The sequence below is a fragment of the Rhopilema esculentum genome, chromosome 9 (assembly GCF_057945365.1).
Source record: "Rhopilema esculentum isolate cy_ngs chromosome 9, ASM5794536v1, whole genome shotgun sequence".
Lineage (NCBI taxonomy): Eukaryota > Metazoa > Cnidaria > Scyphozoa > Rhizostomeae > Rhizostomatidae > Rhopilema > Rhopilema esculentum.
This window is the reverse complement of record NC_142823.1, coordinates 3078261-3103814: the sequence shown is the minus strand read 5'-3', so window position 1 is coordinate 3103814 and position 25554 is coordinate 3078261. Positions and strand designations below refer to the sequence as shown.

Genomic DNA, 25554 nt, shown 5'->3' with positions numbered 1-25554 from the left:
GAAGCAGCTTGTTCAAAACTTTTGCATCGGAAGAAAACTGGGCGTTGGTAGCTTAAGAGTGGCGGAATCTTAAGAGGGTTTTGGGGGGGGGGGCAATCTCAACCGCTACAAATTAAATATGGAAGTAGAAGGGAGAAGGCCGCTCAAGAGAGTGCCTTCCAAATTCCCTTGTTTGCTCCGCTACTCAGAAAGATCAATATCAGCCACTGTATCATTTTCTTCAGCGAATGAAAGTGAATACAAGCTGAGGTTCATCCGTGCGATTTCAGAATTGTTCATCGTCTCCGTTTTTCCATTGGGGTCGGAAGCAAAATATAGACGATACACCAAGTCAAATTACTGGATTCCAGCATGATTCGCCTCCCCTAAACTATCTAGTCGGCGTTTTCCTTAATTATCTCTATGCAGTACCTATATGAAAGTCAGTTTAAAGGGTTCCTTGTTCAAGCTGTTGGATTTTAGCTTAGATTTTTAGCAATGCTAACAAACTTGAAAGAAAAGTTAGATGGAAGGAAGTAATAGAAGTACTAAATTCAGGAAACTTTTTAAACTTTTCTATTTGTTCTGATAAACTAAACAGAAAATTTTACTTTATATGCAAATTTTACAGTTAACTTATTTCAGAAAAAATTTGTAGCCACATAAAATTGTTTGTTTTTGTCTCATATTCAAGACGAGACTGATAGCGCGAAATCTCAATTTGTTTCAGGAATCACATATCAGACGCAAGTTTACGAAGACTGTTCAGATCCAGACTGGGATGAGGTAAGATTTATCAAATCTATCGCAGACAAATACAGATAAACAGCCTGTTTCCATTTTTATGTTGAAACTTTTCTTAGTTAGCTCTGTTGAAAGTGTGCGATGGTCCAATCGAAATGGTGTCAAAACCTCATGAAATGAAAAAACCTTTACGTGGTCAAAAGCACCACCATTTAAAGAAACACAGTAGCATATCACCTTTCTTTTGGTAATTATTTCGATAGTTCAAAGCTTACACAAGGTTTCCTTTAAAAACATGAGAGTTCCTTGCCCATATAGTTAAAGCATTTGGTAGAGCAATCTCCTTGTATCCTTCAAACCTGCCTCTACTACGATCCTTGAAACTATAATTATATGCATGGTGGATTTCTGGGGGACTGAAGCCTCCCCACTTTTTTGCAAAGAAAGAGTTTTAACAATAAGAAAAAGAATAAAAGAAAAGAGGTAGAAGTAATTAATAAATAATAATGCAATAGATCATTTTTAAAGGCAATCGATAAGTAAACGATTAGGTAAAGGCAAACGATTTTGGCGTGCAGCACTATCCTGAGCTCGCGCGTGCATCAGCCACACTCTGCAGACTGGTCAACAATTGGCCAATCAATGAACGTGAACTGCGTTAAAACATTCACACACTTGTTGATTGACTGATAGATGGCTTAAACCATTTTGGTATCTGTCGATTGCCTTTAATTTAAAATGAATTTGCAGTCAAGGGGCTTCATGAAAAATGAAATTACATTTGAAGAATGATATTAATCCTCATATATAACATAACAAACAACATTTCAAATGATTTTGAAAAAATAACAGCAAGAAGAATTCTGAAATATTTTTTAAGCTAATCTAAAGACTGTGGTTATAAAAAATTTCTGCTCGTAAGGGGCTAGCATCCACAGGGCCTTATAAACCTCTAAAAATGAGTTCCCCTAAAATTCTAGGCATTCACATGTCATATGGTGCATTCTAGTGTGTTTTTTAAAAGTTGGTTGTTTAGCCAGTTAATGTTGTCAACTTGAGCCCCCTCCCCCCAATTTCAATTTCTTAGCACTGCCCTTGTGATGACAGGGTATTTTGATAATCAGGGAAGCATTGCTGCCTCCATGATTCCTTGTTAATTTTTAACACTTTGCTCTATCACTGAGATGATGGAGAGTGATATTATTAAACGGAACCCTTTTAATGTTCTTCCTAGGAACTAATAAAGTGTATTTTACATACAAAAAGCTCTTTTTCAGTGCAGGCATTGATTAGTTGTGTTTCATTCATTAGGAATTTGTATGGCCCCTTGCCAGTCAGTTGAACCCAAGTGAATACATTGAGATTCAAGTTCTCAATCACAACAAAATATTCAGCAACAGGTATTTTTGCATTCAGCAACATTTTTTTGTATTACTATTTGCAATCCCTGTCAAATGTCAAAACTAATTCTGATTTAATATTAAAAAACAAATGAGTCAATATAATTGTTTCACTTAAATGGGTGCTTGCAACAGGTGGGATTTGGGGGGGGGGGCTGGTGGGTATACCCCTCACTTTTATCAAAACACATCTACTTTATTCTTCTTAAAATTAATAAGAATGAATCAGGTAGAGTAGCTCTTTTTAAGAATTTGCATATTTTATAAGCACTACTAAAAGAGTGTAGGACTGAAATTATACAAAAGAGGGAGATTCTGAAAATCTTGAAATGTAAATACCTTTCTGCTGGTTTTACTTTGTGACAGATGGTACTGCCTGCGACCCAATTAATAGACATATGCAAGCAACCCCCTTTAAGGAGAACAACACATTATACGAATAATGATGATATAAAACATTGGCTATTTTTACCCACTTAAACAAGAAACAGACAAGGATTTAGATGGATCAGCAAGATACTCTAACTGTACTTTGGCAAATGTGCCATTGGCCACAAAAAAGGATTTTAGACTGTACATTCAGTTCTAAACTTGCAGACTTGAAACATTCCACTTTTCAAAAAGTAGATATATATCTGATATATATCTGAATTGTTTCGAAACTTACTTTTTGTGCAAAATGATTCACGAACATCTGTAGAAGGAAATAATTCTTTATGAAGAAGTTATTATATGTCACGGTACCAAGTGGTAAAAGTTATAAGTTTGTTACCCATAATCAGATTAGAATTAGTCAAGGGCAACAATTGTTAGGGTTTCTTAAATTGCCTTCTTAGATCTTCTTAAATTGTCAGTTAAAGCACAGCTTCCAGTGGTATTTGTCACTTAAATTTGCCATTTGTTAGCAAATTTGGTTTTTCTTGAGATTTTGCTCCCCATCTAACGATTCAATTTTCTACTGCTGGTGGTTTTTGCCCAATTTATCTGCTTATTTGTAAAGTTTCAATTCTAAAATTACAATTCAATTGTAAAAATTTCACTGTTTTATCAATTTTCTTACTGCTTTGCCCATTTTTCTGAAGATGCTTCTCTTGCCTTCCTTTCTTTGCACATTTATCATTTGTGATTGTCTATAGGGAAGTTTCTACAAGTATCTTTGAATTCTTTTACAGAGTTGTTGGATTATATCGCATGGTATTACAAAGGCTAATACAGGAACAGCACCTTGCTCTTACTGATAGTTTATTAGACAACAATAACACTGTTTTAAAGGTATGTCTTGTGTATGGAAAAAATAACGATTAAGTGAAAATGTGGTTCTAGCGTAATAACTTTTTATCATTACTTTTCAAAATTAAATCTTGTAGCTACTTTTGACAAGAACTGTCATTTTTTGCATGAAATTTTTTAACAAAGTTGACACAGCAGTCTTCGAGATTAGCCATTAACACCCCCAACTGAAACAGTTGCAAGGACTCTTTACAAGGGCACTGTTTCATTTACTTTTCCTGGAAGTTTTAGGTTAAAACACAATGTTCGCTTCAAGCCCTGGTAGCAGCAGCGCGGTTTTATATGTGATAGTAAGTTCTTGAGCAGGAAAATGCCCGTCAAATGTTAGCCTATAAAATAAGTAAGCCGAGGACGAGAAGCGAGCAAAGAAAACGAACTCTTCTTCGTGTAATCTACCTTTTATTACGTCCGAATGGGCTTAGAATTATAACACAGATTTCTTCTCTGATATGCCTGTTCGAACAGCATATAATCATTAACTTCACACTCCTAAATCGACGTTTTCAACATGTCATTTCTTGTTATTGCAGAAAGACACGGATTGTATTCCTTCATCGACAAACTTCTCTGTATAATTTCTTACTTCTTGTCTTTCTTACTAATGGTTTTTCTTCTCCATAGGCTCAGTTATCGTTAGAACTTACGTATGACCTTCCAAGTGGCACGGTACCAGAATGGATAACCGGGCTACACGAAGAACAAGACGATCAGTACGCCGAAAATGGCGAGGAGATCTTCCCACCAACGGCACGGCGGCAGTCGAGAATGAGCCTGCCTGGTTGGAAAAAGGGCCAAGAAAACGGACAGCTGAAAATTGGATCATCCATAAGTCTCAATTCGCTTGGAGCTCACAAGAAAAAGAGTTTTGGAAATTTGTCACACCAAATGGCCCAAGATTTAAACCGAAGCACAGAGATAGGTCCGAACCAGTTAGGAGTGGTTGCTGGACCCTTTGGTCAAATGCTACAAAGTCGTGATACCGGTGGAACAATGAGTAGACGAGGGTCAGTTTACAGTGTTGCAAGTGGGGGGTCTGGGACTGGCATGTTGTGAGTATCTGTGCAGCCTATATCGTTGTATTACCGGTTGTGAAGAATTGCAATTGTTATGGAATTTCATATATTTATTTTTACAACATTCCAGTCAGAAGTATATGACGAAGGGCTGTCTTTTCAAAGTATTCACGGTTTCAAAAGGAACGATTGGAATGTGTTGTCTTATAAAATAGTGTTTTGATTGAATACAATTTAAGAAGCTATCTTTAAAGATCACCATCTCAAATTCATAATCTACAGCCTAGTAATCTACAGTGTTTTCAGATTTTTATCAAAGTAATGGGTTTCTCAAACTAAGTAGCTTTGTAATCTGTATTTTGAGATATGAGTTTGCAAATTGCTAGAGAGGAAGATACTAAAATATTCACAGGGTGCTATATAGTCTTTAAACGTTTTTCGAAAGCTGTCTTATTAGGAATAAACTAGGATAGGGGGCTGCTTTCTTGACATGGTATTGTTATTTATGCCATCATTTCTCGCTTTCAAGAAATATCCTATTCTCTCGCCACAGCCATCAACACCCAAAGGTACGGATCGACCAGAAGGATGTTATTAAAGAAATCGACTACCAAATACAAATTCGTGTCATAGAAGCGAGGCAGCTTTCAGGGATGCAGTTAGATCCAGTCTGCACTGTGACAGTAGGGAGCCAAAAGAAGCATACCGCTGTAAAGGAGCAAACAAACACGCCATTTTGGGATGAGGTGATTTGCATACTCCATTCAACCTTATGGCCTTTATTTCGCAGTACAGTGACAATTCATAAGCAGCACTGGATAGTTTTGATTGAAATGCTTTCTCTATGAACCCAGAAGGCATATTTGGTTTATTAGTCGAGAAATAACGGTTAATAAATATAAATACCAGAGAAAATTGCTAGTTTATAAAAATTTTTGAATCTAAAGAATGCTAAAAACTGTCGTGATTCTTGATATTGTAGAGGCTTAATTGTGTGGCTTCTAAATTTTGATAAACCCTTCTATATTATCACAAGCCAGAAAAAAGTAACACATTTTTGGGGAGTATCGCTATGATTCTTAAAGACATGGTCCCTTTCTTCAATGGGCTGAAAAGTCTTTTTGCTGATTCATGTCCTTATTGCTGTCTATTTATTTGTTCTTTTGCTACACCATTTATTCTGAGGACCTTTCCATGATATAACCCGATCCTATGAAATTTTCACACGTTGATTTTCATAATCTTTCTAAATATAGATCTTTCCTTGCGGCTTCTTTGCTGGCCTTTTTTAGCCTGGTATTCCAGAATTTCTACCCTCGAAAATCGTCTACAACATTGCTTCGAAAACTTTTACGATCAACACTGAAAGCTTTCTTCTGAAAGGCCAGCATATGAAAATTTTTCTTCACACAATATTTTTCATCCATTGTTCCCAAAGTATTTCGTTGATTAGGACATTGAAATGACATCTTAATTTTCTTTTTTGCAGTTTTTCGTATTCGATTTCAAGATGCCAGCACTGGTTCTTTTTGATAAAATCATCAACTTTCAGGTATCATTTTAAGCACTTTAAATGCTGCAGTTTCATCTTATAAACAGCTGGTCATTTACATGGCTTCCATACTCTTTCTTTTGTCTTAAAAACACTGAATGGTCAAAGTAAAGTTGACCAGGCTCGTCATTCCCACATGCAACATCCGCCTTTTCTGTCACCATCAAATGTTTTATTATGTTGCCCTTGGGGTGGGAAGGGAAGGGGATTACCTTAATAGGTATGAAATTCAATTGGGTACCTGGTGGCCGAGAGGAGGGGCTGAGGGGAGGGGGGCCGAGGGGAGGGGGCCGAGAGGGCGAGGGGAGGGGGTGCTCGTGGAGGACAATGGTCTTTGTTCTAGAACAATGGGAAAATGTTACGTCATCTAATCAAAGCAATAGGCTTGCCACCCCCCGAATTTGACCAAATCTCCGCCCCTGATGATAGTTCGATAATAGGGGGATGCTTTATGGGTAGCTTTTCGTCGAACGTTTAGGCTCCCAGGAGTTTAGTTCGGGTTTATGATAATTCCCAACCAGACACCAGTACTTATTCTAATTCATAGCTTATATTCTCGTTAATTCTAAGCTTACAATATTGCATGAAGGATTATTTCATAGCCATGATTTCTCACTTCTCCAGGTGTTCACAGGAAGAAACCTTATTAGTCAAGGAATTCTGATTGGAGCTTTCAAGGTTTGGAATTATATTCTCTTAGTAAATTTAATCTAAACATTATATAATAATTGACAACAGGCTGCGTTGCTTAGCTAAACTTGATTTGGTTGAATTCATAAGCATTGTATAATTGGCAAATTAACAGCATTAGTCTCTACATTTTGCGAGAAGGCAAAGCAGATATGACGATTTCATTAAACAGGCCTACTGTTTTCAGGCTAGCGTACATAAATGATAAAAGCTTTTGAAAACTTTAAATGACGCATTACAACGTTCACCTGATGACACCGACTTTTGCCACGCATATATACACTCTATACAAGGTTGGAGTCTAGTAAATTGCTGTTGTTTCATTTCCTTTATCTTAAATGGTAACGAGTTAATAATTCTTAGCTGCCCAAAGCAAAATTTGATCACGCTGTCTTATGCTGTTCTCAAAAAGGTCTTTTTGGTTGTTTTAGCCAGAAAGTGTTTATGGGTAAGACTGGGTCTGTGAGTATGTAGCCTATCATACCTTACGGTTGTGATTGGTTTTCTTTTCAGCTGGATATTGGAACAGTGTATGCCCAACAGGACCACAGGTTCATTCGCAGATGGGCGGTACTAACTGATCCAGAGGAAACACTCGGAGCTTCAGGTGCTGGCGTTAAGGTTTGCAATCATAGTTTAATTATAGTTGCTTACATTTTTTTCTCCCTATACTGGTATATTTTCCATTACATCGTTACTTTCTGACTTTAGATCTTGCTACTGTTTTTTTGTTTTATCTTGAACTAAAAGTCATTATTCCTACCCTTTGTCATTATCTGCTTTTTATACTCCAAGATGCGTCAATGAAAGTAGGACTTCAGTATTTTGCACCATTTTGCACCTTTTTGTACCATTATATTCTTTCTTTCTTTTCGTCATTGAGGATTCCTTTGTCCATAGGGCTACCTGAAAGTTGATATTACAGTTCTTGGTAAAGGAGATCCAATCAAGGTAGGTTTGTTAGAAACTTTTCTTCTGTCAAGCATTAAAAGAAATTGACTTTCAACGCAGTTATTTCTCTCTGGAGAGCCTCAAAGTTGGATATAAGGAACAAAGGCGACAGATTTAGCTTTGAATGTCGCTCTTATGCTTGTTTCGCTGTCAATTTGAAGTTTTTTGCATCACAGTAACGTATTATCTTTGTCTTCTTCAGGAGCCACCAAGTGTTAAAGATAATGATGATGACATCGAATCGTAAGTCTTGTTTCATTGTTTTCGGTGAAGTTCGGTCTTTTTCAATAATGAAGCACTAAAGAGTCAAGACGTATGGCGACATAGAAATGTATTTTTTTAGAATTTTCTAATTTGATCTTGCACCTTAAAGAAAACTAGAATACTGTCGTCCCTCGTTCTCGCTTGCTGAACATTATATAGCATTTAAACAAGAATGCAGACAGTTTTAAATGTTCTATTTCAAAAGATGAAGTATGACCCTGTAAAGCTTAGCGCTCACTAGCTATTTTTGCCACCAGTGATTCAGATTATTGCTTTTCCTGCTAAGAAATTGCAGAAGCAAGAAAGTACGTTTTTCTTGTGACAAAGACAATTCTACAATACTTGTCATTCAATTTTTCGCCCAAAAAAGATGAAAAATCTTGCTTTTAGCTTTTGCAGACCTGAAATTTGTGTCGCAAGAAAAAATCCCTCACATTTGTTGCCGAGAAGAATTGCTTGTGTAAACGAAGCTTTTCTTAGCGTTTGCTCACCGTGTTTGCCCTTCGATTACAAAACCATCCCGACACCTATGTTTAGACGTTTAGCAACAAGCTCGTTTTTCAATCCTTTACAACTTGGCACAATAAAAATGTATAAAACATATATGCAAAGAAAAAAGGCCTTTTCGACCAACATCTTTGTACAGTTTGCTAGTACAGCCAAATTGTTTTGTTTTGGATTTGGTATTTCAAATTGCTTTCCGATCATTTAGGAACTTGTTGTTACCCGATGGTGTTCCTGCTGAAAGACCGAAGGCTCGAATTGTTGTCAAGATTTACAAGGCAGAAGGACTGCCAAAAAGTAACTTTTTGTTATTTTGCACATTTGTCTTGAATCTTTTGTCATCCGTATGTTAGGCAAATTCGGTAGTTATGCAGAATGGGGCGACAATGTGGTAAATTGGAAAATTGGTATTATTGCGATAATGTTATGTTCTAAATACGAAGTTATGAGTTTCCTAAATTAGTTGAGCCATTCAATAGATCAGATTTGAAGTAGCGGTGTAGGTTTTCAATATCTCCAAAATTAAAAAATTTCGCTTTTGGTCCCTCTCAATCTATGCCTCATTTTTGAAAACTTTTATTATTTGCTAGAGGCATTCATTAGATTATCGAGTTAAAGGCAATCTATCTCGTTGTGGATTGGTTGACGTGAACAAAAGCTGGAACAATGGCCTAAACACGATTCCAGCTCTCCGCCGTATTTTTTACAATGCGATAAATTAAAGGGGGACTGGAAACAATAAAAATCCCTTTGTTCTTATGACCAATCAACGTCGTGACAGATTGCCTTAAAGCTTTAACTATAAAGTACTGAATGATATCTTTACAGAATAAACTAACTTTAACGTGTTTCTAACAATTTTGACACGAATTGTAGGCTCTATAATCGAAATTTAAAAAGAGATAAAAATTAATTGACAATAGGTAGACATCATTTAGCTATGAATTTCTGACTTCCGTGCGCACTTCATATTTAAATTCAAAGAATTGGCACTTTTTTGAAATGCTCTGTGTCTCCTAGTGAATTCTGGTCTAATGGCAAACGTCAAAAAAGCTTTCACAGGAGAGGTTTGTATGCACATGAATATATTTAGTTCTCAATATGTTTTCTGTATTCCAATTGAAGTTCTCAATTTTCCTCCATTTTTTATACACTTGCTCCATTAATATTTAAGAATAGCATGATACATCTTAAAATAAAATGAAATAGAATAAAGCAACTTCTTAATCTTAAAAAATGATGCGAATAGATTTTTCTTTCTTAAAAATAGATTTTTAATCAATTTTTAAAGCTAGATCAAATTAAAGTCATTTTAAATTAAACATTAATGATAAACTTTCTCATTTTCTAAAATTTCAATATTCTTTGAAGATTATTATATCAAGGTAAACTTTAGTCTGTTAAATAAAACACTTTGATTTAAGCACATTTAACAAAGAATCTCACACACGTATAATGAGCTAGTATCTATAATATTTACTCCTCTTAATATTTACAAAATTACAACTCCCCTTTAATGACACCTATAGTGAATCATGTTAAACAAAAGCCGATATTACGTAACAGCTTTAAGTAATTGTTAAGTAAAAAATATGGCATATTTGTCATATTTGAGAAGCAGAAACCAATGTTAAATCTGAATATTACATAATGGTAAAGATGGTTTTTACAAATCTTTAAAAATTAAAAAATACTAAAAGTTGTCATGATTCTTGGTGCATTAAAAGCTTAAACGTTTTTCTTTTAAATCTTAAATAAAGTCATCAAATAAATTCGTGTTAAATTTTTAATTCTCTTTTCCCCCCAAATCTCTTCAAAACAAAGCATCGGGTGAGTCTAATCTGTTCTTATGTCTCTATTTACAATTCAAGTAAAAGTAATTATCAATAGATATATAAAAAATCCTAAATATAAAATTTCAAATAAAGTTAAATCTAAAGCAAAATAAAACAAATTAATGTTCTAGTGGTATTTTGACAAAACACAGTATACAAAAAGTTAAATTTATGTCACAATTTATGAAGCAAAAATAAACTCTTAAACTTGCTTTACGAGCAATATCATAGTTTTCTGAATGACAAAGTTTTTATCTCTATTGACGTAGTCATCTTAAGACTTTGGAAAATCAAGAAAGCTTTACGTTTCAATTTTCTTGTACCTTATTCTCTTGCATGCTAGCCCATGGGCTGTAAAAGGATTTATTTTGGAGGAGGTATAAATAGATAATATCAGAAAAATGAAACGTGCTATTTTAATGGGAGCTTTTGCCTCTAAAATCCAAGTAAACAAGCTCACGAGAATGGCTGTAAAATGAACATAGAGAAGGCTTTGATGAAGGGTAGAACGTTGAGTACCATTTAGACACCAATCATTCTATATCCACTAATCCTCGATTTTTTTCAAGTTTGCCCACTTAATTGACTAGTTTGTTAAAACAATGCTACTGATTTCAGTTCGATAAAGTTATGAGGCCACGGCATGTCTTAGAAGCTACAGTTGATTTTCTTATTAGTATATTCATGTTTTGAGCTCTAATAAAACGACCTTTTTCCATTTAAGGTGAGAGATCTTGCAGACCCATATGTAGAAGTGTGTTTTGCGGGCCACAAGGTAATTTTATTTACCTCTCTTTGTAAAGTATTACATTTATGAAAACTATGATTGATCGGTCTGTTGTTTATTTCTCAATGCACTGAACGTTGCAACTTAAAAACTGCTATGTTTCACAACCCAAAACGAGTAACATTACAGTAAATAATATTGCATATTATTTAATTATTAGATTATAGTTATTCATATTTTATCAATTTATTTATTGACACATTTCATTATTTTATCTATTTCAATTGTTGTAAATATTATTGCATTTTGATATGTTATATTTTTTCAATGAATTCTTTTAGGCACGAACAACTGTCAAAAAGCACACATATGAACCGGAGTGGAATGAGCAAGTAACTTTTGCAGAACTTGTGAGTGCATTTAAGTTATCTATGAGTTTGATCTAAATGGATTTTTCAATTACAGTATGGCTCTCAGAAAAACTACATCCTAGTTGTTTCTCTTTGGCTCCTAAATTTTTTTAAAAAATTGTTTTCTTATTTCACCATCAACAAAGCAAATATCAATGGTTGCACAATTATTGAATTCGCCAACAAGCTTTCCCGAAGATGTCTTGTGTTAGAATTGTGTTAAATTTTAAAATTGTGGCAATTGTGCTAAAATATAATGAAAATATTGTGTAACCTTCTGTCATAAAATGATCGATGCCGTATAGGCAAAGCTGTATACGCTATTTTGTGAATAGAGCAGGACAGTTCTATGTTGCTACTTCGAGTTCCATGCTTAATGCTATCATCTTGCAACTATTCCGCCAATTTGCTTGAAGATTGATTAAGCATGAAACCCAAAGTAGCAACTTAGAAAAGAATAGCGAACGCTTTCTGAGAAATTTTTGAATTAGATCATGCACTCGGGTTTTTTGTTGTTTTTCGAGAGGTCTTCCATCGTCTTGTGCTTTCAGTTTAACACACGCAGATGAATTTAGGACAACATGAACATTCTGAACTAATATTGGGTACTGTTTTATTTTGCAGTTCCCACCCCTATGTCGACGAATCAAAGTACAACTCAAAGACAGGTATGAATTTGATTACCTCATTTATACGACAATTTGACTGCATATGAAATCGGACATTTTTTCGTTGTGTTTTTCAACTGGTTTCGTAATTGGCCTATATCTCAACTGCCTATATGAACACTGTATCAAATACAGAGTGCTCCTACAAATACAACTTTTGTCAAGCACTTCTATTTTGCAACAACACTCTAGTCTTATGTCTCAGGATGTTTTGGTCTTCAAAACTACATAACAATCTGAATCATTTCTATCAAGTACACTCTGTTTCTGATTATAATGTTTTTTTAGTTAGAGCTGTTGATAATTAAGTAAGCTCTCGATATCTCGAAACTCCAAGGGACCAATGAAATGATTCGAGATAACGAATATTCTCTTTTTATAACGATTATTTGGGGGGGGGGGTTGTATAAAAGTAATTAACAAAGGGAATGTAACACAAGTTCCATTTCATGATAATCAGATCATTATAATATGGAAGGTGAATAAGTGCAGCAAAGTTAGGCTTTTGTCGAGTAAAATTTTATGTTGATCAGGTCCAAGTAAAGTTCGTCGACATTTTTTAGACTTATTTCCAGACTGACTAATGAGATTCGATTTTTCTAGGTGGACCAAGAAGACGTTTTCTTTGCCAAAGAAGCTTCCTTTTTCTTTGATTTGTGACAGGCTTGCGTTATTCTTTGTGAAATAGTATGATTACTGTACATCAATGCTTTTATTCATATTTATTTCAATTTATTTTTCTCTTTTTCCAGTGATTCAGTTACCGATGAAGTTGTTGGCACCCACTTTATCGATTTGTCCCAAATATCCAACGATGGTGCCAATGGTATGACACTTTTAACCAAGTTTCAGTGCCTTGAAATTTCAATTTTTATTTACATGAAATGGCTTGTTTTCATTTTCTCATCAAAACTATTTCGCTCTATCAAGATTTGTCGCGCAATTTTTCTATTTTGAAGTTCTTTTGCAAATGGCCAATTCCTAAGAAATTCTTATAGAATGTATGAATTGTATCATTTAATATTGGATTCAGAGAGCGCTCAGCTATTTCTAAGCATTCTAGCTCATTTTGCCATCTTGTTCTTCATCTCTGTTTCATTATCTTTTTTCATCACGGTCTTACAACTCTACATCCTTGCCAATTTTTAATGTTCTTGCTATGCAATTCACACCATACTACGTCTTTCTACACTTTCTCTCCTATATTGTTTATTGAACTTCAAATCCACTTCGAAAGGCAGGTATTAAGAAGCTCGTATTATATTTTCATACCCAATAACCAAGGCATGATATCTTCTCAATGTACTCGTTCATTCATGAAAAGCATCGCATCTTGCATGATTTTCTGTTTCAAATAACTCGAAGCACACATCCGTTTCAAGGGCGTGGGGATTAGTTTTGTCCAACATCCTCTAACCCTGACTGCACGTGTGTATTAATACGAACAACTCTGGTCTGTTTTTTGTCCGTACCAATTCATTGAAGAATCTTGTGTTCGTTAATACGAATTATTTGCCCACCTGAAAAAGAGAGCTCTCTGCTTTGATGCTTTGAAAACAAATCGAGCCAACGAGAAATTTAATAGTACGTTTCTTGTCAACTTTCGTCTTCCTCGTCTCCTTTTTTGTCTCCTGTATACGAGATAGGAACCGGTTTGATCGACTGTTTTGCTCAAATCTTCAATTTGTTATTTGAATCTTTTGCCTTTGATGATCAAACCAGGGTGGATAACTCAGATCTGCACTTTCGAAGTTGCAAAGAAGACAAAAAAGAACAAAGAACCAGAAAACATTGTTGAGGGTTTGTACACATTTCCTCTGGTTGCAATAACTTTTGCACGATTGCATTTGTGATTGCCCCATGCACCAGAGTGATTGCACCAAAGGCGATCGTCGCCTGATCCTCTTAGAGTGATTGAACACTTGATTGCACAGTTTGTAAAGTGTTATTGTGCGGTCTTGTCCAAATGATTACACGAAGGTGATCGTTCGACCCCTGAAGAGTGATTGCACATTTTGTTGAATGTGATTGCACAATTTGTTAGTGTTGTTGCGCAATATGGTCTAGAAGATTGCACATAGGTGATTGCCTGATACCCTTACAGTGATTGCACACTTTATTGCACAGTTTGTAAAGTGTTATTGTGTGATCTCACCCAAATGATAGCACAAAGCTGGTCGCTCGACCCTCGAAGAGTAAGTGCACAATTTGTTAGTGTTGTTGCGCAATCTCGCCTAGAAGATTGCACATAGGTGGTCGCATGATTCCCTGAAAGGGATTGTGCGTTCCTTGAAACGTGATGGCACATTTTTGTCAGTTACTTTGCCATCCCGCCTAACTGATTGCACAAGCTACAAAAATCATCGCATAATCTTCTGAGAAATGGCAATCAGACTAATTGCGCAATTTTCCAAACCTGATTGTGTGATTTTTCCAGACTGACCACACCTGTTGATTCGAATGACTGCAAGGTTCATCGCATTGCCTCTTGACAGTGTTCGCATGTTTTCACACATTTGAGTGAGCAATCCTGTCACAATGATTGCAAGATGCTGTGATGATGTGATTTCATCAAATTGGCTACTCAGTTTGGTAGTATTGATTGTGCGATTTCACCAGAGTGATTAATGATCGCATTTTATAAGCAAAATTAACTACCAACTCTCGTGAATGTGATTTTACGATTTGGCTGCAGGCTTAACCCATCTTTGCTCGTGCGTTATTACTCCGATCACGCATCCAATTCTGCATTAAATTAATGATCATCTATTAAAAGTAAATTAAGAGGAGGCATAGCACAGTAATAATTTCATTGAGACAGGACAGTCACTCATGCTAGATGATCCTGTTGATTTATGCTACCTTTATAGTGACAGTCAGCCTTCTCGTTATAAGAATTCTCGAAGAGATCATATAGTCTACTTTCATATAGATCATATAGCAGGATGTCTACTTTCATACGTGTGATTGTGCACTAGCAGCATTCGTTCAATAGAAATCTACAGGCACTTGCTCGTTGTTTGTGACGCATATTTTGAAAGCCTTTATGCAGAAAAACTGCAATGGCTACTGCAAATAAACTGGAAAAGCAATCAATGTACACTTTGGCTGGAATTGCTGTTTGCAAACTGTTCTTAATACTGCTTTTGAAAATTGAATGATTCGTCTTTTATCATGCACAGAACACATAAACCCAATTTTTCCACTATAAATTCTGTGTTTGCACTATGAACCCTGTGTTTTATGCAAAAATCCTGTGTTTCCCAAAGAAGCCCGTATTTTCACAATGGAACCATTATCAACCTGTTTTTCCACCAGAAACCCATGTTTTCACTAGAAACCCGTTTGTTTCACTATAAATCCTGTGTTTCCGCCAGAAACCCCTGATTTCACTGTTGATTCTTTGTGCACCTTAAGTCCTGTGTTTCCACCATGAACCTACTATGAACCCTGAGCTTCCATCAGAAACCATTTTGCACAAGCCATAAACTATCTTTCCACCAGAAACCCATGCTTCCGACAAAAGCTCGTGTTACCTCCGTAACCCTTTCATATGTTTACTTTCACTTTATGCTTCAGCCATAAGCGTTGTTTTCACCATGAACCCTAGTATCTGCAAACAACCATGGTTGCCACAAAAATCCCCTATCCTCTTACAGTACAATCCTTAATCATCTACATCTCCTCCTGACTGAACACTGAACATTCTACATTTTTGGCATACTACAATTTTTTATAAAGTGAATATTACCACCATCTAAATAAAAAACCGTTTCCCATCGTTAGTTTGTCAGAACTTTATATTATTCCATTTTTCTTCATTTTGACTGATTTTTTCACTGAATTTATACAAAGTACTTTACTTCCATCCTGCCTTCTTGCCGTAATCCCTTTCACAGTTTCATGTCTTTTTTCACATTTATAAATCCATCATAATACTTGTTGGTCATCATCAATGTTCAATCTTGAGCAAAAAGCTACCAACTCTTTCTCATATGAGCTTTTACTTGTTTATAATCATCGAATTTATAATGATCGTTTTTACGGACGTATGGAAACTTTCTAGAAAGTATTCATTTCAATACTGATGCAATTCCTCATTAGTCGATTTGAATTGTATAAAATGCCTTTTAAAACTTTTAATTTTAAAATAATGAAATTATTAGATGTTAAATTTTTGCTCCGAACTTAAACAATTAAATTTGATTTGAACTTTGCTAAAAACTTTTAAATATAAAATTTGCATTATTTTATTGCTAAGATGTTGCTTAAATAACATTATAAAATTATAAAATTATGATGCATTTGAACTTAATAATAAACAAGCCTAAAGATTAATGCACTTTTAAATTGCACCGTTTCTCTTTTTCTTCTTCTGTACTTTCCTCACTACCTGAGTCTTCTTTTCCTTAAATGCCCATTAATTTTTCGTCTTTTATTGTGAGTTTTTATTTTAAACCTGATGGTTTGAATGTCTGCTGCCTTGTGTACAGTTACATGTATATTTGTGTGAGTAATGTGTCTTTTTAATTCTTTTGGAAACTCATTTAAACTGTTTGTTTTCGATTTAGTTTTCCTGTTGTTATTGTTTAATTGTAATTACTGTTTTATCTTTCTTTTTCTTCCGCATTTTTTCTTTTTGTCTTTGTTGCATGGTATGCCAAAATACTAGGTTAGAAAATGTTGTCGAGTCACAGTTAAATGTTACTTCATTAATCAGCATTCACTTTTAAATTTAAATAATTTTTAATTTCCTATCAAGCCATCAAATTTTAAAACTCTTATATTTTAAAACTTTATATAACCAAGTCTTGTTAAATTTGCAGATACTCATAATTTAAAAAGGATACCCAAATACTCGGTAGATCCATTCTTATTTAAATTTTAAACTTTTGAAATCCCTCAAGTTGAACTTACCTTGCTTGTAACCATTTGCCATTATAACACATATCATCAAAACGTATAAATTTTAAAGGATAGACACGACAAATATTCAAAGATATAAACACCAGACTGAATGACTGTACATACTAATAAGAACTTAATTAAATGCCAAGCATTGCAGTTAAAAGTCAAATAATCTACTTATAAAAATTACTTATAATAATCAAACATTCTGTCTTTTTAGATAAACATTTATTTAGCATTGTAAGGTTGCAAGACTAATCTATGTTACACAACGCGCCCTGGATCTACACAATAGGACAAAGTTTCACATCAAATATTGTTTGAGTTTCACTCAATAGCAAAAATATTGCAAGCTATTAGCTGACATTACTACCAGAGATATAAAACTACATATACATAAGAAAGAATGATTAAAGGCTCAAAGCAAATGGTCCAATAAATTCTGGCTCTCGTAGTGCAGTAGCTTAGGTGTATCGTTCTCCTATTTAATCTAGGCCCATTCAATCGATCTTTATTTATCAAGGTATGAATATAGAATACAAATGACAGATACTTTTTGCTTGCTCGTCGGACAATTACACAACAAATAATGTTGAAAATTGAAGGAACATTGAAAGCGAAATTGTTATCGCAGACATTTATAGTTGCCTTTTCTACAATAGAGTGTCTGTCAAGCCTTTCTTGAAAGAAAATGTTCGGCTGTTTGGTCCTCTAATGTTTATTTATGTATGCTGGAATATCAAAATTGCAAAATGCGAATACTCAATTTTATTATGCAAAAGCTTCTAGTTTTGTTAGGAATTTCAATAATAATTTTTAAAAAGATGTCTAGATTATTTTTATACTAAATCTGAATTAACGTCTGAATTGGCTTGTTATCAGTGTCATTATATTAGGCCATTTATCACCCATCACTTTACTTCGAGATCACAGCCTAGAACTAGCATTAGGCCTACATAATTAATGCCACGACCTACATAAGTGAAGGACGGCAATTGACACCTGGGCAGACATAGTGATTTGCAGGATGTCATATTTGCCATAGACCTTGCACTTATCATAGGCCAGCGCAGATTCACTGATTTCAGGCAACCAGCTTCTTCGTATGTATGACAAATTAACTGAATTTCGTATCAGGGTAGGCTAATTCCTCCTGAAGCAGTCTAGCTCGTTTGAAAGTGTTTATCTTTGCAATGAACTTTGACTATAACGTGTTGCAAACAGTTTCCAGTGATTAAGACAAAACTGATTACAACTCCTGATTATGTTATGACGCACATAAGACAAGCTTATCAGACAGGCAGAGCATAATTTTGCTTATTTTTTCCAGTAACTAAGTTTTTTTTGAGTAATTATATTTATGACGTAATCAACCTCATTTGGACATCAGATAAATCAAAGATCAGCTGTTACCTCGTTTGTTTTTGCAAGGCTGAGCTAATATCATTGCACACCAAAGCAAGCTTTTTGGGTTATTTTGTGATAGCTGTAGAGATTTTCTACTGTCTCATTATTGGCATTAAGATTTCATTCTTTCCGTTGAGTTCGCTAGCTGTGATTTAGATAAAGATCTTCTAAAACACTACAGCTCTGATTCTCTCATTTGGTTTAACACGTATCACAGCTGGTGATATTAGCGAAGCCATGTCTCTGAATATTTAAAAGGTTTGATGCTGATTGGTTGATTTTGATTGGTTGTTTTGTACCTGTCAATCAACAACAGCCAATTAATGAACGAGTTGTGATTTGGCTCATTAGCAGATTATTTGCAGTATAGGTGTGATAGACCACAAAGTCTTTTGTGTATATGTTCATGTGCAACATTTCTTAAGAACTGCTAGTTATGTAATAAAATATAGTTCTGATAGCCTAAATGAATACGCTATTTGCTTAAAAATCTCATGTTGCATAAAAATGTATTGGTGGAATTGTATATGATAGATTATTTATAAACTTAGCCATCTTGTCTTAGTTAAAAGAATCAAATTTCTTAATGTCAACAGACTACTGAGAATGTTGGTCCCTTCATACTCCAATTTTGCATTTTCGCTAGTTCTTATACTTTATAAATCGTAGCAATGGAGGTTTTTTCAGGCAAAAATCAAGCACTTAACTAAACAGTCAATCACTTCAACAAATCAACCAGTCAATCGATCAATCAGTCAGCCTGCAAGCATAACCTTTTATCAACCCTAGTGCGTGTTAATTTCAACATAATCATTGTTATTATTTCAATAACCCCATGATGTGTTTACCACCTTAACGTCTCTTCGACTGTGAGTAAAAGCGAAGTTAAGGTGGCAACGATCAGAGATGCGTCTTTCAGCTCTGTGTGTGCAATGATGCAGCTCAGCCTCGGCACATAAATTTCCTTATACATACATCAATACATTCACGTTCATTATTACTTATCATTCATTCTCTTGTTCTATTTTAGCTGCTTTTCAGTTTGGATCTGTTAATTGTACGTAATTTTTTCCAAAATCAAATTTACTTACATTGATAGGTAGCCATTTTGGAATTTTTCACTGCCAAACTCTCTCCTTTGAATACCATAGTCGGGAATTCTAGCTAGCAAAATATATTTTTTACAACTTACCAGACTTGAGTTGTTTTGAGCACAGTGTATCCTCCCTAAAAACTTAATATGATACATTAAATCGAAGTAAAGGGTATTAATTTTGTCTCCCTCTGTTTCTTGTTTCAAGACATTATCCTCCTCGTATTAGTAGGAATGATATCACCAAATGAGAAAACTAGATTACCCCTAATTCATAATCAAGATTTCCCCTCTAACCCTAGCTCATCTAAGATTACACCCATAACTAGTATACTCATTAGGAGTTTATAGGAAACAGATTGCTAAGTCATATTTTTATAACAATTTTTGTTTAGTGTTTGGGGATTTCAGTGAAAATATTTCTAATTTGTCTATTATAATCATTAATAAACTATCAATAACTTTCATTACTGTGTTCTTGGGACAGTGTTTTTTATTTGTTGTATGTTCGTCCTGTGTTTTTTAATTTGCACTCAGACCAGCACATCTCGAGGCAGTCGTTGCCAACAGCCTTGCTCCTTCATAACCTCTTTTTATTACCTTAACCAAACTTTAACAAAAGTCACAAGCAACCTTGCACAAGCACTGCACACCTGTCTTCCTCTTCTGTCCTATTTCTGATCTTCAATGATCTGATTTTCTCCAGATAATGCTTCTTCGCACACAACTAATGCATATATCACTACTAATGTATCCTGCACCTTTGCACATATTGTCTTTATTTGCCATTTGTAAAGGACGACATTTATGCGGTTTTGAGTTGGTTTCGATTTTCACTGTTCGCGATGTTTCAAATAGAGGGCTTTTGGTAGGTTTTGTTTTATAGAAGCTGCTATTAATTGATAAACCAAAAAACACTTGATTTTCTTGCTTGTCACAAACATTTCTGGCCAGGGGTTCTTCAGGAGGGGTATTTAACCCCGTTTTATTGTATTGATTCACGATCCAGCTCTATTTAACATCTGTACCTAAAGTTAGGTAGTGTTCCATTGCAACTTGTACATGCAAGGCTCTACTTCTTTAGAAAATGATTAGTAAAAGCAAAGCTAATTTGATTTTTATCACCCAACACCATCAAGACATTTATTGGGATAATGATGTTCATTTATTTCTTTCACAAGATTCTCCTATAAAACATTTTAGCCTCAATTTAGCAAAGAAGATTAAGTCGGGTGTTTATGTGATCTTGTATTTGATGTTATATATTAGTGCCTGCATCAAAAGAGGATGGGAAACACTGTAAAATAGTTGGTTAAACTGCCCACAGTGCCTTGCATAGCAAACCATACCACCCCGTACAAATGTCGTCTTTTCTAACTATTGTTCATTTACAGTGATGTGCACTCAATTATTCCTAGCCACCTTCATGTTGTTCTATGATTTTCTTATCCTCCTCTTTCTGAATCAGTCCACAGATTCAATACGGATTCTGGTACGTTGTTAATGTCTACAAATGTTGTAAGCCAAACTTTGTTTTTTGATAAAACAAGTTGCAGTGTATTATCCGGACTGGGTGCAAAGTCTGGACTAGCAGTCTTTGGGGGTCAAAGCGTCACTCTTGATAGTGATTAAATCACTTGCCTTATAAATAACTTAAAGGTGTTTGTTGAAGTCCTAAAGTTGTACTTTCTAAAGATTAGATTAGCTGTTTTGTGAACATCGGTATTTTCATAACGCTTTTAAACTATTTCCAACCAAACAAAAGATCGTTTGAAGTTGAAAAACGTTTGTTACAACATTTATTTGATTTGATATCTAAACTCCAGTTAATGTGCGAGCAATCTGCTTAAGGAATATTTCACAAAGCTGGGTCATAGATCTGATATGTAGAAGCAGCTACCCCCAACTTTTTGCAAAAGTAGGCTTTACATGTTGCGTTTAAAGCATCTAAATCTGTTGCCCATCTAACACCAACCTCCCCGAACCCCAACTAGAAATTTTCCGTTCTTACACACATGCAAAAAAATTTAGAATTAAGTGTGTCGAAAAGAGGGTATTGTAGGTTTTTTAATTAATCTCTGTTGCTAGTCTCTGGAAGGTAAGAGAAGATAAGTGTTGCTTTAACGAGCAACGGTAAGTGTAAGGTAAGTTATTGGTATCTAAGGTAAGTTGCATGGACAAGTAGCAGGTGACTGGTCAACTGATTTACCTTCACGAGAATAAGGGTCTTCAAAATCAGTGATATCTCTTGACAATCTGTCTCAACAGAAGAACTATCGTTTCGTAACAGACTGACATGTCAAGTTATATGGCAACAGAATGTTCATATATTTGAACGTATTGTAGTCAAACTCAGACTGGCTTTCAATCAAGCTTTACTAAAAGTGGCCATCTTACTGCATTAGGACTATTGCGTAGTCTCTGTCATGTAATTGTTCTTACATATGAATGACTGCGCAATCATTCGCCTAACCATTATTGTGCCAACATAATGATAATATTCAGTTGAACGATACTGCATAAAATTAAACACTTGAGTACTACAAGGACCTTAAAAGCGCAACCACTAATATGTCAATGTTTTTACACATGCTCTACCACTTTTACCTACGCAATAGCCTTAGGCACGAAGCATTGACGTGTAAGCGCCATCGCGTAAGTTTGAGGTTTGAAAGATCAAAGTGCACTACGAGACGCCACGAATTGCAACTGCCAATCAATGCAGTTGAAAATCAAATGAGATTAGGCCTATGATCAAGTAAAAAGCCCTCCCTACCGAATTTCAGCATTTAGTAGAGTCGAGGATCAGTCGCTTTTTGAGCTTGCTGGCCTAATAGGTGACTCTAGAATAATATCAGGCACAAAGCTTTTCTGGATAGCGTGAATCAGTGAAATCTCGAATTAAACAGTATTCCAATCACATCGTTACTCCGGAAAACACCAGGCAAAGTTGTTGGTTTGGCGGCATGAGGAGTATATACGTAATTTTTCAATTTAATTATGTAAGCAACTGTAATACTAAAACTTTTGTCCGTTGCAGACGTCTTCTTTTCAAAAGAGCGACAGTTACAAAAATGGTGTCTTTAGTTCTTAAAAAAGTGTTGTCGAAGAAGTCGTGCATTCAAATGTATCATTTCAATACACTGATTCTTTGAAATCTTCAACAGGATTCATGCCGACGTTTGGACCATGTTGGGTCAATTTGTATGGATCAACGAGGGATTTCTCTCTGTTCGATGAACATAACAGCCTAAACGAGGGACTGGTAAGCAGTAACAGTCTTTAATTGTCACAGTTCGTTGAATCTAAACTGATATTTGCGTTTCAAACTCTTTGTCGCCTCTTCTCCACATTGAGGCTCGCTGTTCCCAGCACAGCTCAATACGTCAGAGGTACATTCCTATAAAATTACTCCTACTCGTAACAAAAAGATCGTCGTGTCTCTTCAAATGGTGGTAACTGTGGCCTGAACATGTAACGCTATCATTCTTTGTTTCAGTTTAGTCAAAACGTACTTTTTATTCTTGAATATTGAATAATCATTGCTTTACTTAATCACAATTTGAATCGCAGTGCGATTAAGTTAATCGCAAGCACACGTTTTGATATCTTGATCATGGCTGCCATTTTGGCTTGAGTCCTCTCAGTGATATTGTTGTGGGGAAGAACAAGAGAAATGAATGAAGCAACCCTCCGTCCCGAAAGAAACATGCGCATGGAATGATTCATTATCAAGCATGCTCTTCAGTTCCATGTTGGAGGGTTTGTTTCATGCCTGGCACTTTTCTAGATTTTCGCTCGCTCGTCTTGCCACTAGGTCCAAATAAATCTGCACCATACTGGCAATATGATAAAAGAACCTCTCATTTATCTCATTAATCAATACATTTTATTCTGGAGATTCGACTTGATCACCATTCGTGCGATTCTTTCTCGTCAAAGAAAAAAGAACATTTTAAAACTTGCAGGCATTCACTGGTGTAGAATGCCAACGTTTGAGCCTTGCTGGTGGCACAATCACATGCTTACTTGCATACCTGCTGACCCCGCCTCTGTTGTCTTTGCAATAAGACTGCCCACTAAAATCCAACGGCTGAACAACTCTTATCCCAAAACTTCGCTTTCTTTAGCCAATTTATTCGCAAGATGAACCTCTTTTCTAATGATTTAAATCAATAATTTAAATCTATTTTAAATGAATCTTATGAATCTTCAATTATTTATAATTAAAGCGGAATCTTTGCCAATATTATAAATATAATTAAAAAATATTCATAAACTTTGTAAACAGTTAGGCAAATTCCTTGGCTTATTAATGAATAAATGTAGCGGAAGCGAATTATCAAAGGGCAGATGTGCTTCATAAAATATAATCAGTGAAAAATGGATAAATACATTATAATGTAATGAAGGCTCAAATCATAAACTGCATCGCCTATCGAACTTTGAATTTAAAATATTGTGTCTACATTTCTAAACAACTAACATAATTTTAATTACCTTTTTAAGTGTATAAAATTTCCATGAATAATGATTAAATTTTTTCTTTTTTATACACTTGCCACCAGGAAAAGGTAAGAATTTAAAATTTAAAATTTAGTCAGGCAGAAATAAACACTTAAAAATGACAAATAAACATGAAGAAATAAACTTGAATAAACGATCCTCTGTAGTCTGCTTAAAATCGTTTGAAAAGATATATTCTTTAAACCCTAGAGATCTATGATAATTATTTGAAGTCTAAATAAATTTAAATGAATATCGATGTCATACTTAATCTAAATGAATATTACTATTTTAATAGAGTATGTAAGATGTTAGCTAGACATTTAAAAAGTTCAATATAGTGTCAGAGGTCTTGAATAAACATTGCAAAGTCCTATTTTTGCTTCTAAATTTTCCTTTTTAACCCTATTTTTCGCTTAAAGATATCTTAAAGCAATATTTTGAGGCTTTCTTTCTTTATAATTTGAATTAATTTTTATGCATATTTTACCCTTTCTTCTAGCTGTTCTTTTCGTTTACTTCCGAGGTTGTTCTTTGATTTTAAAAATTTTAATTTTTCTAAATAGACAACCGGGAGACGAAATTTATTGAGGGAAAAATTTTCTTCGAAAAATTTATTGAAAGGAGAAGAAATGTTTTCTTGTTTAATCCTTGAATTTTCTTCTTGTTTTCCTCAAGGGTGAAGGTGTCGCGTATCGAGGACATTTGCTTGTGGCGGTTCAAGCAGAAATGGGCGAGTCAGCATCGGATGCTTCAATAAAACAAGTTGAAGTCGACGGAACTGCGCCAATATCTGATGTATGTGGATGTACCAGTTGTTAGCATGCTTATCAGGAGGCATTGCCCATCTAGCCCTAGTCAGATTTCTCTGTTTACAAAACAAGAGTTATGTCCAGTTCATAGAAGTACTTGCCCCCCCCCCCCAGCATATTTCCTATAAAAGGGACCATTTTGTGTCTAACCGGCTTTGTGCACTTTGATGAAACATCGGTTACGCATATATGTCCTTTTGCTCCCGTTGTTTTTTAGGTGTTAATTTACTTTCTCGCTGATATGTATAAATGCAATGGAATTGATATATTCACTTTGGGCCATGGAATTTCTGTAGAGCACGAATCTGCAGTGTGATTGGAGATTTAGTACCACCTCCACTCTTCCACTTTAGTTGCACCCAGACGCTCCTTCTATAACATAGTTTTTTGAATCAAATATTTGTCTCGATGCTCCTAAACTATAATCCCAAATCACATTTTTCGAGCTGCGTGTATCTCTGTCGTTTGTATATAATTTTCTGCAATTTTTTACATTGAATTTATTAGACCAGTCTTCTTTTATGTTTATCTCAAACTAAAAGGGGCCGTGCCATTTCTCTTCCATAGACAGCTGCTGGCAAGGAAGACAACTTTCAGCTGTTTGCTTGCATCTATGAGGCAAATATGATTGAAAGAAAAGCAGGCGAGAAAAATGTCCAATTTGAAATGACAATTGGTAAGTCTGCAACTTATTGACAGAAGCTTTCGAGCTTTAGTCATCGTATCCGGGCATGTAAGAGTTATAAGGTTTCGGCACGCTTTCAGTTCAGTCCAACTTCTTATAAGCCGATCTGGCACTGA

At 35.1% G+C, this 25554-nt stretch overlaps 1 protein-coding gene across 8 annotated transcripts in view; it reads left to right on the top strand.

The window, feature by feature from the left end:
- Positions 1-25554, top strand: part of LOC135689133 (otoferlin) — a 77475-nt gene that overhangs the window by 6524 nt on the left and 45397 nt on the right. For 3 of the 8 annotated variants that reach the window (XM_089110325.1, XM_089110330.1, XM_065206254.2), the window contains exons 3-24: positions 710-765; positions 2035-2123; positions 3296-3395; positions 4035-4462; positions 4980-5172; positions 5916-5978; positions 6603-6656; positions 7182-7289; positions 7569-7619; positions 7822-7862; positions 8596-8684; positions 9408-9454; positions 10947-10997; positions 11291-11359; positions 11984-12027; positions 12780-12853; positions 13750-13827; positions 19373-19399; positions 20904-20927; positions 22603-22700; positions 24620-24739; positions 25321-25429. In XM_089110325.1, the coding sequence (XP_088966451.1) occupies positions 710-765; positions 2035-2123; positions 3296-3395; positions 4035-4462; positions 4980-5172; positions 5916-5978; positions 6603-6656; positions 7182-7289; positions 7569-7619; positions 7822-7862; positions 8596-8684; positions 9408-9454; positions 10947-10997; positions 11291-11359; positions 11984-12027; positions 12780-12853; positions 13750-13827; positions 19373-19399; positions 20904-20927; positions 22603-22700; positions 24620-24739; positions 25321-25429 (2013 nt within the window). The remainder of the gene's footprint in view (positions 1-709; positions 766-2034; positions 2124-3295; positions 3396-4034; positions 4463-4979; positions 5173-5915; positions 5979-6602; positions 6657-7181; positions 7290-7568; positions 7620-7821; positions 7863-8595; positions 8685-9407; positions 9455-10946; positions 10998-11290; positions 11360-11983; positions 12028-12779; positions 12854-13749; positions 13828-19372; positions 19400-20903; positions 20928-22602; positions 22701-24619; positions 24740-25320; positions 25430-25554) is intronic. The other 5 variants (XM_089110329.1, XM_065206255.2, XM_089110327.1 and 2 more) reach the window with 4 other exon arrangements.